The following is a 16,741-nucleotide window of genomic DNA, read 5'->3' on the forward strand; positions in this document are numbered from 1 at the left end:
CTGCTTGTGAACGTACCACGCAAGCGCGGCTGCAGCGTCGAATTCTTACCATTTGATTTCACTTTTCGCCTTTTTTTTTTACTTATACAAAAAAATATCTTCGAGAAAACTTGCAATGCGATTTTTAAGAGCATTGCGGAATGCAATCGGTTCAAGTAAATGTGGTCGCGGCGACGTTTGTTGGAGGGGCGTACATCGGCGAAGGCTCCCCGAAGCTGGCTGTTATCGGTATTGTTTCGAAGATTCTTTCCGTGCACGCGAAATGCTACCTCTCAGTTACCTACCGCTCCGGGTGTATCCCCATGGCGCGAAGCTCAGGTGAGGTGGAATTATTCGCGTTACCGACATCCAGGGATAAAACGAATTGCTCCTTTTTTTGTTGTTGTTTAAATGCAGGGGCCTCGGCAATCTTCTGCCCTCCAGTTTACATTCACAAGCGTAAGTATATTAATAAAAGAAGCTGAAAAAACATATTCGGCTATATATAGCATGTGGTAAATTTATCTGGCTGCGAAAACTCAAAAACTATATGACTATATTCAGTTGGGATATTCGCCTAGCGTTTTCCGCAAGGAAAAAGTTTGCTCGAACTGTTGAGGTGATATGACTGTCCGGAAAAGTTCAAGGAAAACTTCGAGGGAAGTTCAAGGAAATTGTGCACAGGAACGATGAACGCTACGATTTCTCCGAAATCCTTATAACACATTTTACGATTCACAGAAAACGCGCCAAATTCAAACTCCCGGCTGCTGGAGCGTATTATTCGAGCGTCGCGCTGTTGCGTGCGTCCGCCGGCCGAGGTTTTGCGCCACGCCTTCGAAGGGCCAATCACAGGTGCAGAGAGCGGCGCGTTCCCGTGAGTTTTTTTTTTCTTCCCTCTTTAAAAGCCAGGCTATGGTTCCGCACCCATCATAGTCAGGGCGCGGAATCGAGAGTCCATCGTCCGTTTCAGTCGTGACATTAGTGCACTTACGAGGCTTCTGACCAATGAGGTGCGCAGGAGCGCACGCCTCGCGTTGCTTGGGCTGCGTCGCACCTGACCGTCTGCGGCAGCCAATCGGGGCTCGCTCAAAACGGACATGAAATTGAACCTTCGTGCGCGTTTCTGACTGCTGCCGGCCAGGTTTCCAGTGGGTTTCCAGCTTTTCTTTCCTCCATGGTTTCCAGTGTCATTCTCCGCACATGTGTGTTTGGCCCTTTGGGTTTCCATTGCTCATTCTTCCCCGTCCAGAAGATCTACGGCTTCGCAACGAAAACTTTTCGGCTGAAATAAATCGTTGAAATGCTTGAATTATTTTATTTTAACCATTTGAAATTACTTAAACGAATAAAATGAAGCAGAAAATTTCGAACTAACTAGAATGTAAAAAAAGAGAGTATTTTTTGCTGGAAAAATTTACATATCTGATTTCAATTCCAAGTAATTACAAATGCTGTCAATTACTCCTTTGAGGGTTCATGCTGTGAGGTTAAACACCGTACCGGTACTGTTTAATGAGGTGTTAAACAGGGTGTTATTACCATCGTTTCTGCCACCAAAGATCACAAGCTAAAACTGCCATCTTGATGCACAACATGGGCGATTCTCACCACACGGAGGATGTTGCAGCTTATCTGCAGAGGGTTTTCACCGACAAGGACATCATGTCGCTCCCCTTTCAGAGGTACGTACAAGGGCAGACTACGTCGGGCCACGGGCGTACGGGTGCACGCCACGGATCCTAATTGTTTCTTAAAGAAGTATGCCGAATTCCTCCAAGTGTATTGAACACAGAGCCTTAAAAAAATGGGTGGACCGAACCATTCATATGGTGCCAGATTACCCAGCTAAGAATTTCGGTTTCATTTGGTGTGCATACTTTTATGAAACAAAACTGACCGTGGCAGGAGCGTCATGCAGGTACGCCACTCTCTCCCTGTCCCCGCATTTCCGCTATTTCCGCTGCTGCCACGCCGACGCCACACTCTCTCCGCCTTCTCCCTCTCTCCATACCCAGATTACTGTGCGTGGCCGCGGTCCGACAATTCACGGCTCGGGTACTTCAATTGAAAAGCATAGGGTGAACAAACTTTGCGATAACAATGAGTAAATAACTGGTGTAGCTGTACGCTTTCAGTGCCTATTCTGCTTCAAGTAGCATATATGTATTTGGATTTCACACTGTAAAACCCCAGTAGAATCCCTTTGTAACCAATGGGAAAAACAGTGAATGCAAGTGCTTCCCCATTGCTCTGCCGCTGCTTGACACCCTGTATATATATATATATATATATATATATGTACAATATACATGCATTTACATCTAGTAGCTAATGTAACGGTGCTACTGATGCGTCCAGCGTTCTAGGCCCGTTCATTGCCAAACAAAGAGCCCCTAAACTTGCGCAGAAGTACAAGGAAATGACGCCGGGAAAGGGCCTTTTGGAATGGACGGAACTGCAAGGCGCACTGATGACCGACATACTGGACAGGACATCACCTGAAACAGGTGTGTGTCACGTATCCTTGGCACTCTGTTCTTTGAATTTCGGCTTGAATCCTAGCTTGCCTGCAGTTGACGATGTCTGACATGCAGAATTTACAACCAAGAAAAGCTGGCTCCCCCCAACCCCCCTCCCGTTTTGGGAAAACTCCAAAGTGAAGCAAGTCTTTGCACAGCAGAGAAATGAAAAGGGGGAAAAAAAAAGGACCAGTTTGGCATCGATCACCATAGCAAAAACAGTTGTGTCGTTATATATATACAAACTTTATGCTCAGTACTGGTGATATTGAACCTGAGAGACTTTTAGAAAGCAAAACGCAAATGCAGTAAATACATTTGCACCTTCCAAATCCTGCAACACTCAGAAAACTCGTTGCAACATAGAAGCAAAACAAAAGTTATTTTTGGAATTTCAAAGTTAGTGCATTGTGTTAGCTGGACTTCAGGTTAAAAAATTAGAGGTAAATGTTTATATTGTTGAACTTCATGGGTGAGGGGAATGGAAATGGGTGAAGAGCTTGGCAGCACACATCTGTAGCACACACAACCAAAAGAATTCAAACCCCATCACATCGACAGTAACTGGAGATTGATCATTTTTAATTTCTGTCAACTTAATTCTAGTTGAACGAGTCCTTGCTTTGGACCTTCAGTTTATTCTATATGCACGATGACAGACGAAAATAATGAATAGCATTCTTATGTTTCACAAAATATTACAACACAGTCTTGTTATTGGCGGTGAGCGCGACCACGGGCAGCGCTGCAAAGCGCGTCTGCGTGACGTCGGCTTTGGGATTCTCGCATTTGTGGTCTGCTTCACTCAGGCCCACTCTCCCTGCTGTTCCTTAGCGCTCGGTTGATGTCTGATGCTTGTCCGCATCAGATTTTGCGTATGCGTAACTTTTTAACTTTTTATCACAGCAGGACTTACAATCGCATACACTAGCTCGTGGGGTGATTTCAAGTATAGTTTTTGATACCGCTCCGAAAGAAACATTGCCGAAATTGCCCCATTCCTTTCGAAGCTGGTCCTGTGCGGAACGCTAAGAGTCCGAGCTAGGTGTCAGCTTCTGTGTTCAACAATCTTTCAAACAAAGGGAACAGCCAGCTGTGAATAACCGACAACAAAAATGCAAAACGAAAACATACTACAGGCCTTAGGGGCTGTCGGCTTTGGCGGAAGGCACAACAATTTGCGGTAATCATATGTAAGGAGATTATAAAACAGTTTTTGAAACCTTGCCGAACGGTCGAAAGTATTGCATCACATCATTTTACGTTGTCATGGATCAAGAGTATGCCGAACCTGCACTATGGGCAGCAAAAAATGTAGGCTGAGTTCAATAACCTATTGTGTGTATAGGTGCGTGCTGGTTTTACACCAGGCTTCTAACCAGTATGGAGGCTTACTGAGCAAAACGTTAGCAACTGAGCACAATGCCAATGACGTCAGCTCAAGAGTGGAGCCTGTGCTCGTATACAGCTAGGACACGGCACCATAACCACTGCATCCACGATGTAATCGTCGTTTCAACCTCTGATATTCGTAGATGTAAGCCAAATCATAGAGACTTAGGAATGACGCACCGATTTTTCATTACTGATTTTCTGCCCATATAAAAAGTCAGTACGGAGAGGAGCTAGTGCTAATCGGTTTCCATCATTTCTGCAGATGCGCCACCGTAACACATTTTCGCCGCATCTCTCTCTCTCACGCACTCACTCACCCCCCCCCCCACACACACACACACTAGTCACGTGTACGGTAAAACTACAGTAACGTTACGTTTGTTCAGACTTGGGGGCATATTTACGGTACATTTCCAACAGCCATATTCTCCCAATATGTAATCAGATATGCTTCATAGTAATAATCCACTCAAGAGGCAGAGGAGGGGGAGAAAATATTTAACAGTAAAATCAAGCTGGTTAGTGGGCGGGGTCCTCATTCCACGACATGAGAACAGGAGTAGTTTTCTTCGATTCATGGAACGGCATCCTGACAAGGCCAGCATTTGTTTTTTACGCCTGAAAGGGTTGGAACACAGTAAAGAGCTGCTTGGACATATTCTTTGGTGTCGATTCTTGTTATAGTGGAAACTGGCATGTATACTATTTATTGCGTTCGTTAGCGAGTGTATGAAGTCTTCAACACCATAGTCATGGCATAACCATTCGGGTTGAGAGTCGGTTCACTATGATAACGATGGTTTTGATAGAAATTCGGGGTACAAAAGCCGCCTTCAAGTACTCTGGACAAAGTTGTCTGCGCTGTTTCGAGGTGGCGTAGCACAAACCTTCTCATTGTATTTGCATGTGAATAAACAACCCACGCAGCGGATATCCACCTTCTTGCCCGCAGCCATAACGAAAGGCAATTTGTGAAGAAGGGAATGTATGCCATACAGCCTGAAGAAAATATCCACACCAACTTTTTGAGCCTCCCAAACATCCCAAAACCTCCTACTAAAACGTTTGTGACAGTTCAGAAAAATCAATGCGTTGGGCGCAGAAAAAACCCTAATCTGAAAGAAGCCAACAACGACGAAAGAAACAGAAGACAGCTGTTTTATTTCCTGCTGTGCGATGTGCGAGTATGGGCCCGCTGCTTGGTGTGTAGCATCAGACTGTTCAGGACAAGCAGGTGTAAAACTTTATTTTATGATAATAACAAAAGAGAATTAGGGCCTGTGGCCCTGATGAGTCCTAATAAGGGGGGTATTTCAAAAGTAACTTTAGGGAAGCCTACGCATTTTGAATACTTATCGAGGGGCTCTGAACACTGAACCTCGCAAATAAGTTAGAAAAAAAACCGATGCTCTGAAAAAAGTTGTTCTCTCTCTTCTCATGTGTTGCGAACTTGTGCGGGATACAGCTTGAAATTATTCAGAGGTGTCACAAGCTGGCAAAATAGCTCAATTACTGGAAATACGCTTTCTAATGCACTACCGCATCAAAGTGGGCAATTTCTAGCACAGACACTGCTGTCCCCCACAGGCGGAGTGTAGCAGATGGCAGCGGCGTGAGTCAGGAGCAAGGGGGTGCCACTCAAACATCTCACTGCCAATAGTCACCACTAAATTGGACCACCTGTCACAACCTGTACACAAGAGACTGTCTACTCGTACAAAAACCTGTATTATATCACTGTGAACATGGCCAGAAGTCTGACGTGAAACGTGTTAAAATTTTGCACATGTCGTGATTAGGTTCTACAGCGAGTTGTCTAAAACCACCAAGATGATTAAGGGACATACACTTTATTTTGAATACTTCCCAGGCCCTCACAAGCACTTTATTGGTTTCCGTTACTCCAAACCATTGATCGAGGATGCGTTACAGGAGATTGAAAGGTAATTCACCATTGATTGCAAAGTAACAATCGAAATTTGTAACCATATTTTTTTACTGCACAAGGGGCACCTTGAAAATTTTTGTACTAGTAAAGTTGTTAACCCCTTGGAAGTGTCAAAACCAATGTTTTACTCCTGTCATTTTAGCATTGCACTGCACTTGCCTCCATACTTAACATCTGCTCACGTTCAAAGCTTTCTAATGCATACTAGAAAATTTCCACCTCCAAAGAAGAAGAACATGGTTTTCGACAGAGTTTGTTGCACTTTTCCAAGCAGGCATACATGCAGTACACACTTTTTATTATTTTTTTTTATTCGATGAAAGAAATTACTATCAGACAAGCTTTAATTTTTTCTCAAATTTACTGACAAGTAAATTTCAGCCAATGACAGTACATTACCTGGTAGAGCATGCCAGAAGCAATACCGTGCCTAGGTTGGTTCGCTGTTTCATTTTGTTATGCTTATGTCATTGCACGTGGACGCTCTTCCTTTAGTCATACATAGTCATTGTGCCCATATGCTGCAACCTTTACGATACACACGTAACAATGTGTAATACACTCTGGCAATTAAAATTTGGCTTGCACATAAATAAACAAAAATTTTAAAAAGGAGGGCAAAAAGTTTCGCTAGCAATTATTCTGTACAGAGAGAAGATACTTTCCAAAATCTGCCTCTGCAAACTCGGTGCGAGAAGTGTGATTCTCTGAACTTCACTGATGGGAGCCACAAGTTGCCCAACAGTTGCGGCCCCTTTCCTTCACGTGAAATCATCGACCGAATACTTCTGGTGTTTCAGTGTGAATAGGGCACAAGATGGGTTGACCCACTTTGCTCCACATGTGTTCCATGTGCCCCACATTCCAGAGAAGGCATCAGACAAGTGGTGGTCTTCTCCCAGTACCCGCACTACAGCTGCTGCACCACCGGCAGCAACCTCAATGCCATGTGCCGCTTCTACACCAGCCACCAGCTGCCCAGCACGGCAAAGTGGATCTTCATTGACCGGTGGCCACTTCATAGTGCCATAACTCAGGTTCTGTTTGATGCCACTCACTTCTACACACCCCTTAGGGGCACCAGTCAAGCTCTACTGCCACAAAGTTGCTGGGAGTGGATTTGTACACGGGCAGCTATTTCAACAAACTCGACGCACTTATCACATAGCCTCAGGCTCTCACGACGACTTCTCACTGTATATACCTGTGGCCAGCACAGTCGGCCCTCAATTTCACAAAACCCAATTTTACAAAGTTCTCGAATTAACAAAAAAAATTCAGACACCCACCCCCTGCTGGTTGCCCATAGGCTCGGTCCTGTGGCGGTTGTACAAAGTTTCGGGTTCAACGAAATAATTTGCCGCACCTGGTAACCTTATCAAAGGGACTCTGCAACACTTCGGACAAACGGTCTGGAAGTGCCGTGAAAGCTCTAGTTGTCGTTGGCACAAAGCGGCACTGCGTGATGTGCTTGTTGCATCAGTTTCACCTTCCGTATCTGCTTTGCTTTTGTGGCGATGTGTTTACTGCTGCAGCTGAAAGAAAGCCAGCCAATAGCCACTACATCGCTCTAAATACGTAACTCGAGTGCTCGAAGAATGCCAACACCAGGAAAGAGAGAAAAATCTTCTGAGAAATTTTCCAAGTTATCTGATAGGCATAGAGCAGTAATGTTTGGCTGGGTTACTGGATGCATTTGTTGACGGCATTCTGAAAGCATTTAAGATTTCGAAAAAAGTCGACAAAAGTGTTGCAGGATCCCTTTAAATGGAGGTTTAACTGTATCGTGAAAATGTTGTTCGCTCATTCCTGCATGCACACATAGTAGAACATTGTGAATTTCGGCTTGAGGAAAAGAGTGTCCCACTCTTGTGAAACCAGAGAAGTGGCTCAAGGTTAGCTCAACTTACTGTTGTCAACTCTTTTTATACTTTCCTCCTAGGCGTATGCAGACATCATAAAAGAACAGCTGAAAAGGTTCCCAGAGGATGTGCGACAACAAGTTGTTCTTTTATTTTCTGCTCACTCTCTCCCCATGAAGGCAAGTCACAAAATGTTCTGGTGGCGTCAGTGCATAGCAAATGCCACTAAATAATGCTACATTAGAATCCCAATGATTAAAACTCGCTTAATTCGAACTGCTGGAACATTCACTTGAAATGGCGTCAACGTTCTGTCACAGCTGTGCACATGTCAAATGCCTCCTTAATTAAAACTTGAACACTGCTTTACTCGAACTTGTGGTTCCATAGTACTAGTCCAATGTGAAGAGATTTGCACTGTATATATTCCAAATGAATTGCATGTCAGCTGTGGTCAAGCAGTCTTTGTTCTGAGATTCCAGGCATGTTGAAGGCTGCCAGGGTGATCTAAGTCTGTAGCCTTCTACTCTGCCAGCAAAAAACACACCTAGTGACCTGCTGCCAAGAATGAGATGTAACACCCCCACAGGTCCTGCAACATTTAATGTTACTGATCTCTAAGAAAATATTGCCACTGTTTGGCAATGCAGCATTTGAGGTGCTTCTGTACAAGCTCTGCCGTGCATGTTTTTTCTCTTTCTCGCCAGGTTGTGGACAGAGGAGACACCTACCCAGCTGAAGTGGCTGCCACCGTGGTCAGCATAATGAACAAGCTCGACAACAGCCACCCTTACCGCCTGGTGTGGCAGTCCAAGGCAGGTCTCGCGCAACATTTGTCGAAATCTCCGCAATTCATTTTTTCCCATTCTCCTCGCTTCGCTCCTTAATCACCTCTTGTACAAATCAAGACAGATCTATAATGCTCCACATCTTTTGATGTGCTAAATGCAGTTTAGTTTTGTTAAAACTATGTGATTGCAGCCTTGTGCTGCACATCATGCGGTTCCTTACCCTAAGGTGTGATTGAGAATGGGGACAGTGGTGATCAGTTATCATAGCCAGTTGTGTTATTGGCCAATGCAAGCAACATGGAACACAAGTCAGCGTGCGCACTTGCGAGTGTTTCAGCCAGCACACCTTGTGCTCATTGGGAGATGGATGGGTATCTTCATTTTCCGTTTCTGTCCAACCGAAACCATTAAGAACCTCGAATACGGCTGTTCATTTGTGTTCCACGAACAAGACTGTCTCCTAGGCCCAAACACACGAGTGTGAAGCACTTTTTGATGCCGGCGCTCCTTGGCGCTCATGCATTCTTTCTGTACATATCCCCCTTTGTTTGCAAACTTGCTGTTTCTCTATGTGCTCAGCTCTGAGGTTCAGGTGGCAAAGTGTAAAAAGAAGTCAATGGCAGTGTGCGCTATGTATATAGTGCAACGTTGTTTGTTGCAGGTTGGGCGCCTCCCCTGGCTCAAACCCGAGACTGAGGACACGATGCGAGCCTTGGCGAAGGAAGGCCACCGGCATGTCATGCTTGTGCCAGTCAGCTTTGTGAATGAACACGTGGAGACGCTTCACGAGATGGACATTGAATTGGGACAGGAGCTGGCGCCCAAGGTCGGTACATCTACACACAGGGCAGCACCGATTGGCGACAGCCCGTGCCGGTAACCTGCTGCTGCTCCCTTCTACGGGCAGCACCAGTGCTAAGTAAACATAGGCGGCACACACAAGATGAGGTGCTCCTATCAACTGCTTCAGTAACAGCTCAGAACAGATTTTTTTACAGCAACCACGGAATCCGAGCTGTGCACGCTATCTGGGGTGCAGGCACTCTTTCCTACTATCGATGAAAGCGATCTCCATCACTGCGAAAGCTGCCGAAAGGGCCCTTTGTCCCACTGTGGATGCAGCTGGCGATGCGGCAGTTGATGTGACTTAAAGAAGGCTAACAGACGAAACCAACGAGAGAGACGAAAGGCCGGTAGTGATTCCTTAGAGGTGTAATGTCTCCCACAGAGTTAGAGAGACTGCGAGATGCCACTGCGTTCCTGCAACATTTTTCAGCAGTCAGAAAATTAAAGGTTATGAGTGAAAAAGAGAACGAGAAGAAGCACGGTGAAACAGGCCAGGGTTCTTGTGGCGTTCGACACATGCGAAAGGTTGTCAGGTGCACAAGAGGGACTTCTTACTCTACCCAGTACCATTACCGTGCAGTTGCATCTACATCCAACAGACGGTAGTCATTGCAAAAGATGTGCTTGCAATCCGGCATTCCACGACACTTTTGTACTGGTACGTGCAAGATATCGGAGACGCCAAGAAATTGTGGGAGCTCTCTCCATTAATCGACAAGATTTAGGGGAAATCCCCAAGGTTACATTGCAAGGCTACATTGAGGTGGATGTCAAATTTTCCTTCACAGCTTTCTACAATGCAAAAGAGAGGGAAAAAAAATTGAAAGTTGTTTCACTAGTGTACATGTGCATGGTAGTGCTCGAGTGGGAGGGTGCACCACTTGGTTATTGTCACTTTCTTTGTAATTTAAAACAATTTAGTTTAGCCACCACATCACAGTCAACGAACGTGTGTTGAGCATGGCGTTTCTCGTGCTCTTGTTTATCTAAATGAGCGCGACACTCAGTATCGATATCGGTCAAAGCAGTTGGCACATCCACTTTCTGAAAACACTGCGAGACAAAAATGGCGACAGAACTGACCTACTGCGCAAACAAGAGGAGACAAAGCTACATAAGCCGGAACCTGGCTGCATATACACTGAAGTCCTCTCCAGCCAGTCGTCCTGTGTGCATTCTGTGCAGCTACCACGCTCCCCATTGGCACATACAGCAGCCAATGTTCTTAGCACGCCCATTGATCCAGTCAGCTTGGGTAGTTCCCAAGTAGTGGCAGCAGCGGAGTGAGGATTGGCCGCATGTGGTGCACCGAGAACACTCATCCAAAGGGCATTGCCTAGCAATGCTCTTTCTTGCTTGCATGGCAATCTTTTGCTCTGTGACCTTGGCTTCGCACTGACAGACGCAGTTTTACTAAATGGGGCACCAGCACACCTGTGACAGCTCTGATAATGGGAGAGATCAATTCATCAAAATCCCGTGTAGTATCAATGTTTCGAGCTGCTAATAAGCCAGTTCATAGTAGCGCTTTGTCTTGCATCAATACCTTCTACTGTACAACTTGTCTGTGTTCACTTTGTGCTTAAAGAAATCAAAAGGAAAGCAGCTACGTTGTACAGCAGAACACAAGGTATGCAGAGACAGCAAGCTAATGCACAGATTACGCAAAAGCCAGGGTACTGCTTTGTACAAAATACTTGAAGCTTTAAATTCACACTCCTCCTCTTTGTTGCCTCCTGCCGTTTCTTCACCCTTGTGAAGCGAACACATTTTTGAACTACTCTGAACATGTTCGATTTTGAATTCATTATAAAATGAACAGCACTGTGATCATTAGAGGCCCTTCCAGTGTTTCAAGTTTCCTTGGGTGATTGCCTTCTCTCTCTGTCCAGTTTGCAATCTGTTTGAAGATTTTCCAGACTTTCCTGCCTGCGGAGCAGCACCTTTGCTTCCGGAGCCACTTCGTGCCACATCGATTTAGTATTCCTTTTTTTCTTCTGTTGTTCTCTTTTCCTCCTCCCCAGCACTTGAGCTGCACCTAGGCTGTGCTTATTGCGATGACCTTTCTCTCCGTCTGCATTTGTGTGCACGCGCATGTGAGAGATGTCAGATATTGTCAGCTGGGAGCTCAATGTTTTTGAACGGTATAGTGCGACTGCAGAGAGCACAGTGGCTTGAAAAAATAAACAGGCCATGACACCATCAACTAAAGAAGAACCCCAAGCAATAACGTAGAAGGCACACAACGACAGCTACGAAGCCCTTCGGCAGACACATTGTAACGGCATCATGTCGTTTTGTGTTGCTATGGGCCAGCACCGAGCCATTTAGCATCGCCATCGACCCACATCGTGTCGCTCTCAGCATCGTGACGTAGCAAAGGAGGTTTCTGCTGTTCAGTGCAGGGCTTCGGGCATTCCCTGCGTGCGTGCAAGCAGGCTCGCGCATTCCCTTCTGCTTGATGTGCCCACCTGCCAGATGGCAGTGATGCATTTCAACAGACGTTCTCGTGGTTTGCGTTTTTCTGTTTGCCACTGGACTTCAGCAGGCTGTGCGACGCGGTAAAGAGTGAAAAATAAAGCTAAATTTGTTGGCAGTATTTCCTATTACAACTGTAGAACTGTCTTGCAGGGTTGCACTGCAGTGAAGTTGTGGAATTCTGTTTTTTTGTCACACTTGAAATATGACCTGCTTTTTTATGTACCTTGCCTGCGTATATTTACCTGGTCCAGTTGCAAATCTAACATCAGGTGCTGGCAATCCTCTCTTGCTCTAAATAACATGTCATGATAGTGCTGCCTTTCTGTACAAAGTGTGCCCTCAGCCCTATGGTCCCTACCACAATACAGGTTTAGATCTGTGCTTCACCACACTGTACAATGTGTAGTCTACAATTCTGGACAGATGCGAACCTGCACTATCAGTGAATGTTCAAGTGCAAACGTGCATGAAAATCACCACATGAGGGCCTCTTCCAGTCATCTTCCTTGTCGTGCAATACGATACGAGAGCATCAATCAAGAACGTGCTGCTTACCTGCAGATTGGAATCCTGAATTTTGTTCGTGCTCCGGCCCTGAACAACCACCCCGTCTTTGTCCAGGCAAGTCCTGCTGCATCATGGTGCAAAGAAGACGCCATGATGCATTCTTGTTACCAGAGCACAGCAGAGTGGTGATGGCTAGCACTACCGTGCCACATAATCTAGAGAGACACATTACAGAGCTGCTACTGTGTACAGCGAGGCCTGCATTAACAACTGTTACAGTGAACCATTTGCTGTAAATAAAAAGTAGGGTAAAAATTTATAGGTAGGGTAAATTTATAAAATTAACAAAATGTTTCAGTTCTGACACAAATGTTTGATGTCAGCACTACTGAGAACAGGAAAATTCGTTAATTTTGACTGGCACGCACATACTATCAGCTGCAAAATTTTGCCACATGCAGCATCAGAAACCGAAACTACTGTTTAATGCAAAATGTAGGTTGAACGTCACTGAATAAAAGGAACGAGGAAAAACAGCGTACTATCTGATACATGAGCTGTAAGCAGTTGCCTTCTTATAACGTTTCAAATAGGTACACAAGTTGAAAAGTACACTCGTAATTCACATTATGCGACTGTAAGAGCTCGTTAATTCGAACTGCAAGGGGATACCACCTCAATTCAAATTAATGAAAGTTGGAACTATCGAAAGTGGAGCACAAAAGCCGTACAATGCGATTGCGGAGCAGTAGTGCATGTTAGCCATTGAACGCTTGAAAGAGGCTGCAGCGCAAGGCCTCCTTTTCGCCAACTCCAAAACTGAAGAAGAGACGGGTGGCATTCCATCCAATCATTACTTACTCTGGGCAACGGCCACACTGGTGCTTTGACCGCCACCTCCTCGTTCGTGGTCGACCTTGGAAATGGTGCTATCCGTCAGCACGGACCACACCCACTCGTGTCCACATCCTAGTACTCCACGAAGAAACTTGATTGATTCATTGTGAGGTTTTACGCGCCGACGCTACACAGGCGATGAGGCGCGCCGTTGTGGAGGGCTCCGGATTAATTTTGACCACCTGGGGACCTTTAACGTGCGCCGAAATCTCGTGCACATGGGCGTTTTTGCTTTTCGCCTCCATCAGGAAAGCGGCCGCCGCAGCTGGGAATCAAACCCGCATTTTCATGCTCAGCAGCACAACACCTTAGCCACTGAGCCACTGCGGTGGGTCCCCACAAAAAAACTCCTTAAAAACGTCCGCTATGGGGGTTTTAGATTTCTTTTACCCCATTTAGCTTCCCTTTCTTTTCTGGAGGCACCACAGCCTCGTGTTAAGGCAGCGGGCTCGCTTCTGCGGTTATGCACCAGGCCCTAAGCTGCCGGCGCGGTCATGCGTAGTTCGAATTATCCGTGGCAAAGGCCACTCACATCGAATTAACGGGCTTTTCAATACATAGGCATCTATAGAGACTTGGCTGGAACAAATTGTACAGTTTGAATTATCCATACATTTGTAGTGAAGTTCAAATTAACAAGCTTTCCCTGAACAATAAGTGTCGCACTCTTTGGCAGCCTGCTCTCGGTAAGCAGGCCGTCGTTTTTCCTTAATACAGCCACCTGTACAAGCTAACAAGGACAACGCATATGCTACAAGCCCCTTCTTTGCTGCACAAGGTGCCACACTGAATTAGGTTCAGGGCTCCTGTAACAAGGCATACAAAACCAGATACAAATTGTGTCTTTCAATAGTACCTCTCTATACATGCATGTGGACAACTTTGCCTCCCCAGAAATTTGCGTAATACACAGTCAATGTGCATTTTCGAACAAGCCATGCTTTCTAGCCAACTATCTGATAGCTCATTCTGTGCTGTTCTTTTCAGAAAAAGTGGAGGGAAAGAAGGGAAGGCTAAAAATAAATAATATGGGGGGTGGGGAGGAGCTCAAACTAGCTTAATGCCCTTTTACTTCCCCTAAATTTTCAATATAGGTGCAGCTAGTTTCCACTTCAGCCATGCTGGCTTCCATTATAATACCGTCATGTCTCGTTTATATGGACGCCTCTGTTCTCCGGAAAAATCGTCCATAATGTGTCGTCCATAATAACAAATCACGGTCAAAAACACAAACATTAAGGAATATTCATTTAATAAAAGCTCGTTTCAGGAATAATTGTTTAAAGAAACATAATGGAAAGCTCGGTCCGTTTACGCTTAACAGCCATAGCCTCCACCGAACTGACCACAGAAGCCTTGCCTGTTATGCGCAGGGAATATTGGCACGAACTAGTATTATCGTCCTGAGCCTCTGGATTTGCTCTTTCCGGCGTATGCCGCGCTGGGCAATCTGGTTTTACGGAGAAAGGGTGTCACCTTGTCATTACTACCCTAGCGTGTTGTTCGCTGATCACGAATGTTCTCGATCTAATTAGATGGTACTCGAATGAAGAAAGTTCCGAGATCAATGCATGCTTTGGCTTTGTATGCTCCGGCAAGAAGTAAATTCCTGGTACGCGCTGGGGCCTCGGTGGTCAGCAGTCATTTTTTCTATTTTTTGCTTTGTGGACCCGTGTCCATACTAACGAGACAGAAGTGCCTGTATTTACGCATTTCGTCCCCAAAATAGCCGTCCATAGTCCGGACTGCGGGTTTCTATGTTAACGGGGCAGAATTGCATGGCGGGAGACCGGTCAATAAAATTTTCGTCCATATTGCGGGGTGTCCATGTTAACGAGACATGACTGTAGTACGTGCTCTGTGTGTGTGTGATTCCCACAAGTCTTCTGCACTATAGAAGCTCTCTCTCTCCCCCTAGGGCTTGGCTGACCTAGTCTGCGAGCACCTGAGGCTTGGGCTGAAATGCTCTCCGCAGCTCCTCCTGCCATGTCCCATGTGCACCAGCGACACCTGCAGGCAGATGCGAAAGTGGGTGCAGTCACTTCCCTGACCAGTCAGTCTCTGTGCACGTGATGGCCTGGTCGCTGCACGTGGCTAGTCCTCCCTCTCAAAACAGCCAAACAAAGGAGGGCACTGGAGGACAATATTAGGACAAGCATCAGCTGTGGCGGCCCTCTGTTCGCTCACTGCAGAAGTGCGTAGTAATATCACGTTACGAAAGGTTGGAATGTTGGAAAGTGTTAAGCCAGCAGAACGAGAGTGCTTCAACGGGCCCAACACTGATACTTCAACGAAATGAAGAAAACTTAAATAAATATGCTTAGTTTTGAATACTTCTGGGTGAGTTGCTTTCAGTGTTTCGTTGCGGACATTGCGTTTCCTTCATCTTCCCAACCACTTTCAAGTAAGTTGCTAGCATCGAGGGGCCCACCTTGCACTGGTCACCCCGAGGGAGGTAAGTTCACATTGTGCTACCAAAACATGATAAGCTCACTGCAACCCACTGCAGTGGCTCAGAGGCTAAGGCATTGTGCTACAGAGCACATGGAGAGAGGCCCAATTCCACTCCTGCTTCTAATGGCATGTACACGCTTTTAGTTCACTGAAACAACCTGCCACGGTATCTAAAATCCCCAATCAGCATCTCGCAGCCTGCAGCCCATGCAATGTGTAGCTTTGGCATGTTAAAAAATATCCAACAAAGTTTTTGCATAATTATAGCAAACATAAAGCCAACATTATGATGACAAGGTGGTATTGAATGCATGGCCTCGTATATGGGTGACATCTTGCAGAGAGGAGTTGTGCTTGCACAACATATCCCACAACTTTTTTAAGCAACGTAATGCTCTATTTCCTTCCTTACTTCTCCTTCGATGCAATCATTATTCAATCTTGCTTGCAGAACCTATCACCACTATTCTAAATACCACCTTAGGCAATCGCACAGTATGCTATACTGAAGCCCATCATGCCACCAAAATTCTAATTCCACTTAATTCCATCACAGATTCGAAACATTGGTAAGCTCTTCAGGGCCTCATTTGAAGGTTGCCTTCTAGAGGTTCCATCAAAAAGTAATGGGGCACTTCAGCTTTCTCCGGTGATGTGCGAGAGCATCACTTCTCAATGAGTTGTGAAAGCGTGTGTGGGTCAGTGTGTTGACGGCACTGCCAGCAGCAATGGGCAAATTGGCCGTGAGCTCCTCCGGGCAGTTGACGTCATCGTCACTGGTCCATTCCCTCGGGTGAGTGCTCGCGTGAGTTGGCGACGTCGGAGAACCGGACACGAGCTTCTGGTTGGCACTGGCCAATCCACCTGACTGGGCACCCGCTGTTAGGCATAGATACAGCCATAATTGGCTAATCCAAATGTTGAGCCCAGCTGTAGTACTGGTTGATGATGTTGGACCTCAAAGTGTAATGGCATCATAATGTCAGCACCAACGTCAGGACCACGCGAGAATAGTTGATTCGGCTGTGAGCTTCTGGTGGCCGCTGCTGTCATTGTCCC

The 16,741-nt window shown here is 45.8% G+C and overlaps 1 protein-coding gene and 1 long non-coding RNA gene across 5 annotated transcripts in view; one reads left to right on the forward strand and one right to left on the reverse strand.

Moving 5' to 3' along the window:
- Window positions 1-16,741, reverse strand: part of LOC144178176 (uncharacterized) — a 29,142-nt gene that overhangs the window by 10,968 nt on the left and 1,433 nt on the right. Inside the window, exons 2-3 of one of the 2 annotated variants that reach the window (XR_013323963.1) lie at window positions 13,193-13,247; window positions 12,380-12,455 (exon numbers count right to left, since the gene is read on the reverse strand). This is a non-coding gene — a long non-coding RNA (uncharacterized LOC144178176). Of the gene's footprint in view, window positions 1-12,379; window positions 12,456-13,192; window positions 13,365-16,741 lie in introns of those variants that run through there. The other variant, XR_013323962.1, reaches the window with a different exon arrangement.
- On the forward strand, window positions 168-15,561 carry Fech (ferrochelatase, mitochondrial). Of its 3 annotated transcripts, none has more exons than XM_077705794.1 (11): window positions 168-318; window positions 397-438; window positions 1,542-1,664; window positions 2,341-2,489; window positions 5,767-5,839; window positions 6,713-6,881; window positions 7,787-7,885; window positions 8,414-8,521; window positions 9,159-9,323; window positions 12,386-12,445; window positions 15,147-15,561. In XM_077705794.1, the coding sequence occupies exons 1-11, from the start codon at window positions 263-265 to the stop codon at window positions 15,276-15,278; spliced, it is 1,176 nt and encodes a 391-aa protein (XP_077561920.1). In that variant the 5' UTR covers window positions 168-262; the 3' UTR covers window positions 15,279-15,561. The 3 variants fall into 3 exon arrangements, with proteins under 3 accessions (XP_077561920.1, XP_077561921.1, XP_077561922.1); XM_077705795.1 differs by having other exon boundaries at window positions 12,322-12,445; window positions 15,147-15,288; XM_077705796.1 differs by lacking the exon at window positions 1,542-1,664.

Source organism: Haemaphysalis longicornis, unplaced genomic scaffold, assembly GCF_048455015.1.
Source record: "Haemaphysalis longicornis isolate Haplotype H1 unplaced genomic scaffold, Haemaphysalis longicornis Haplotype H1 scaffold_4, whole genome shotgun sequence".
In the NCBI taxonomy this organism is placed as follows: domain Eukaryota; kingdom Metazoa; phylum Arthropoda; class Arachnida; order Ixodida; family Ixodidae; genus Haemaphysalis; species Haemaphysalis longicornis.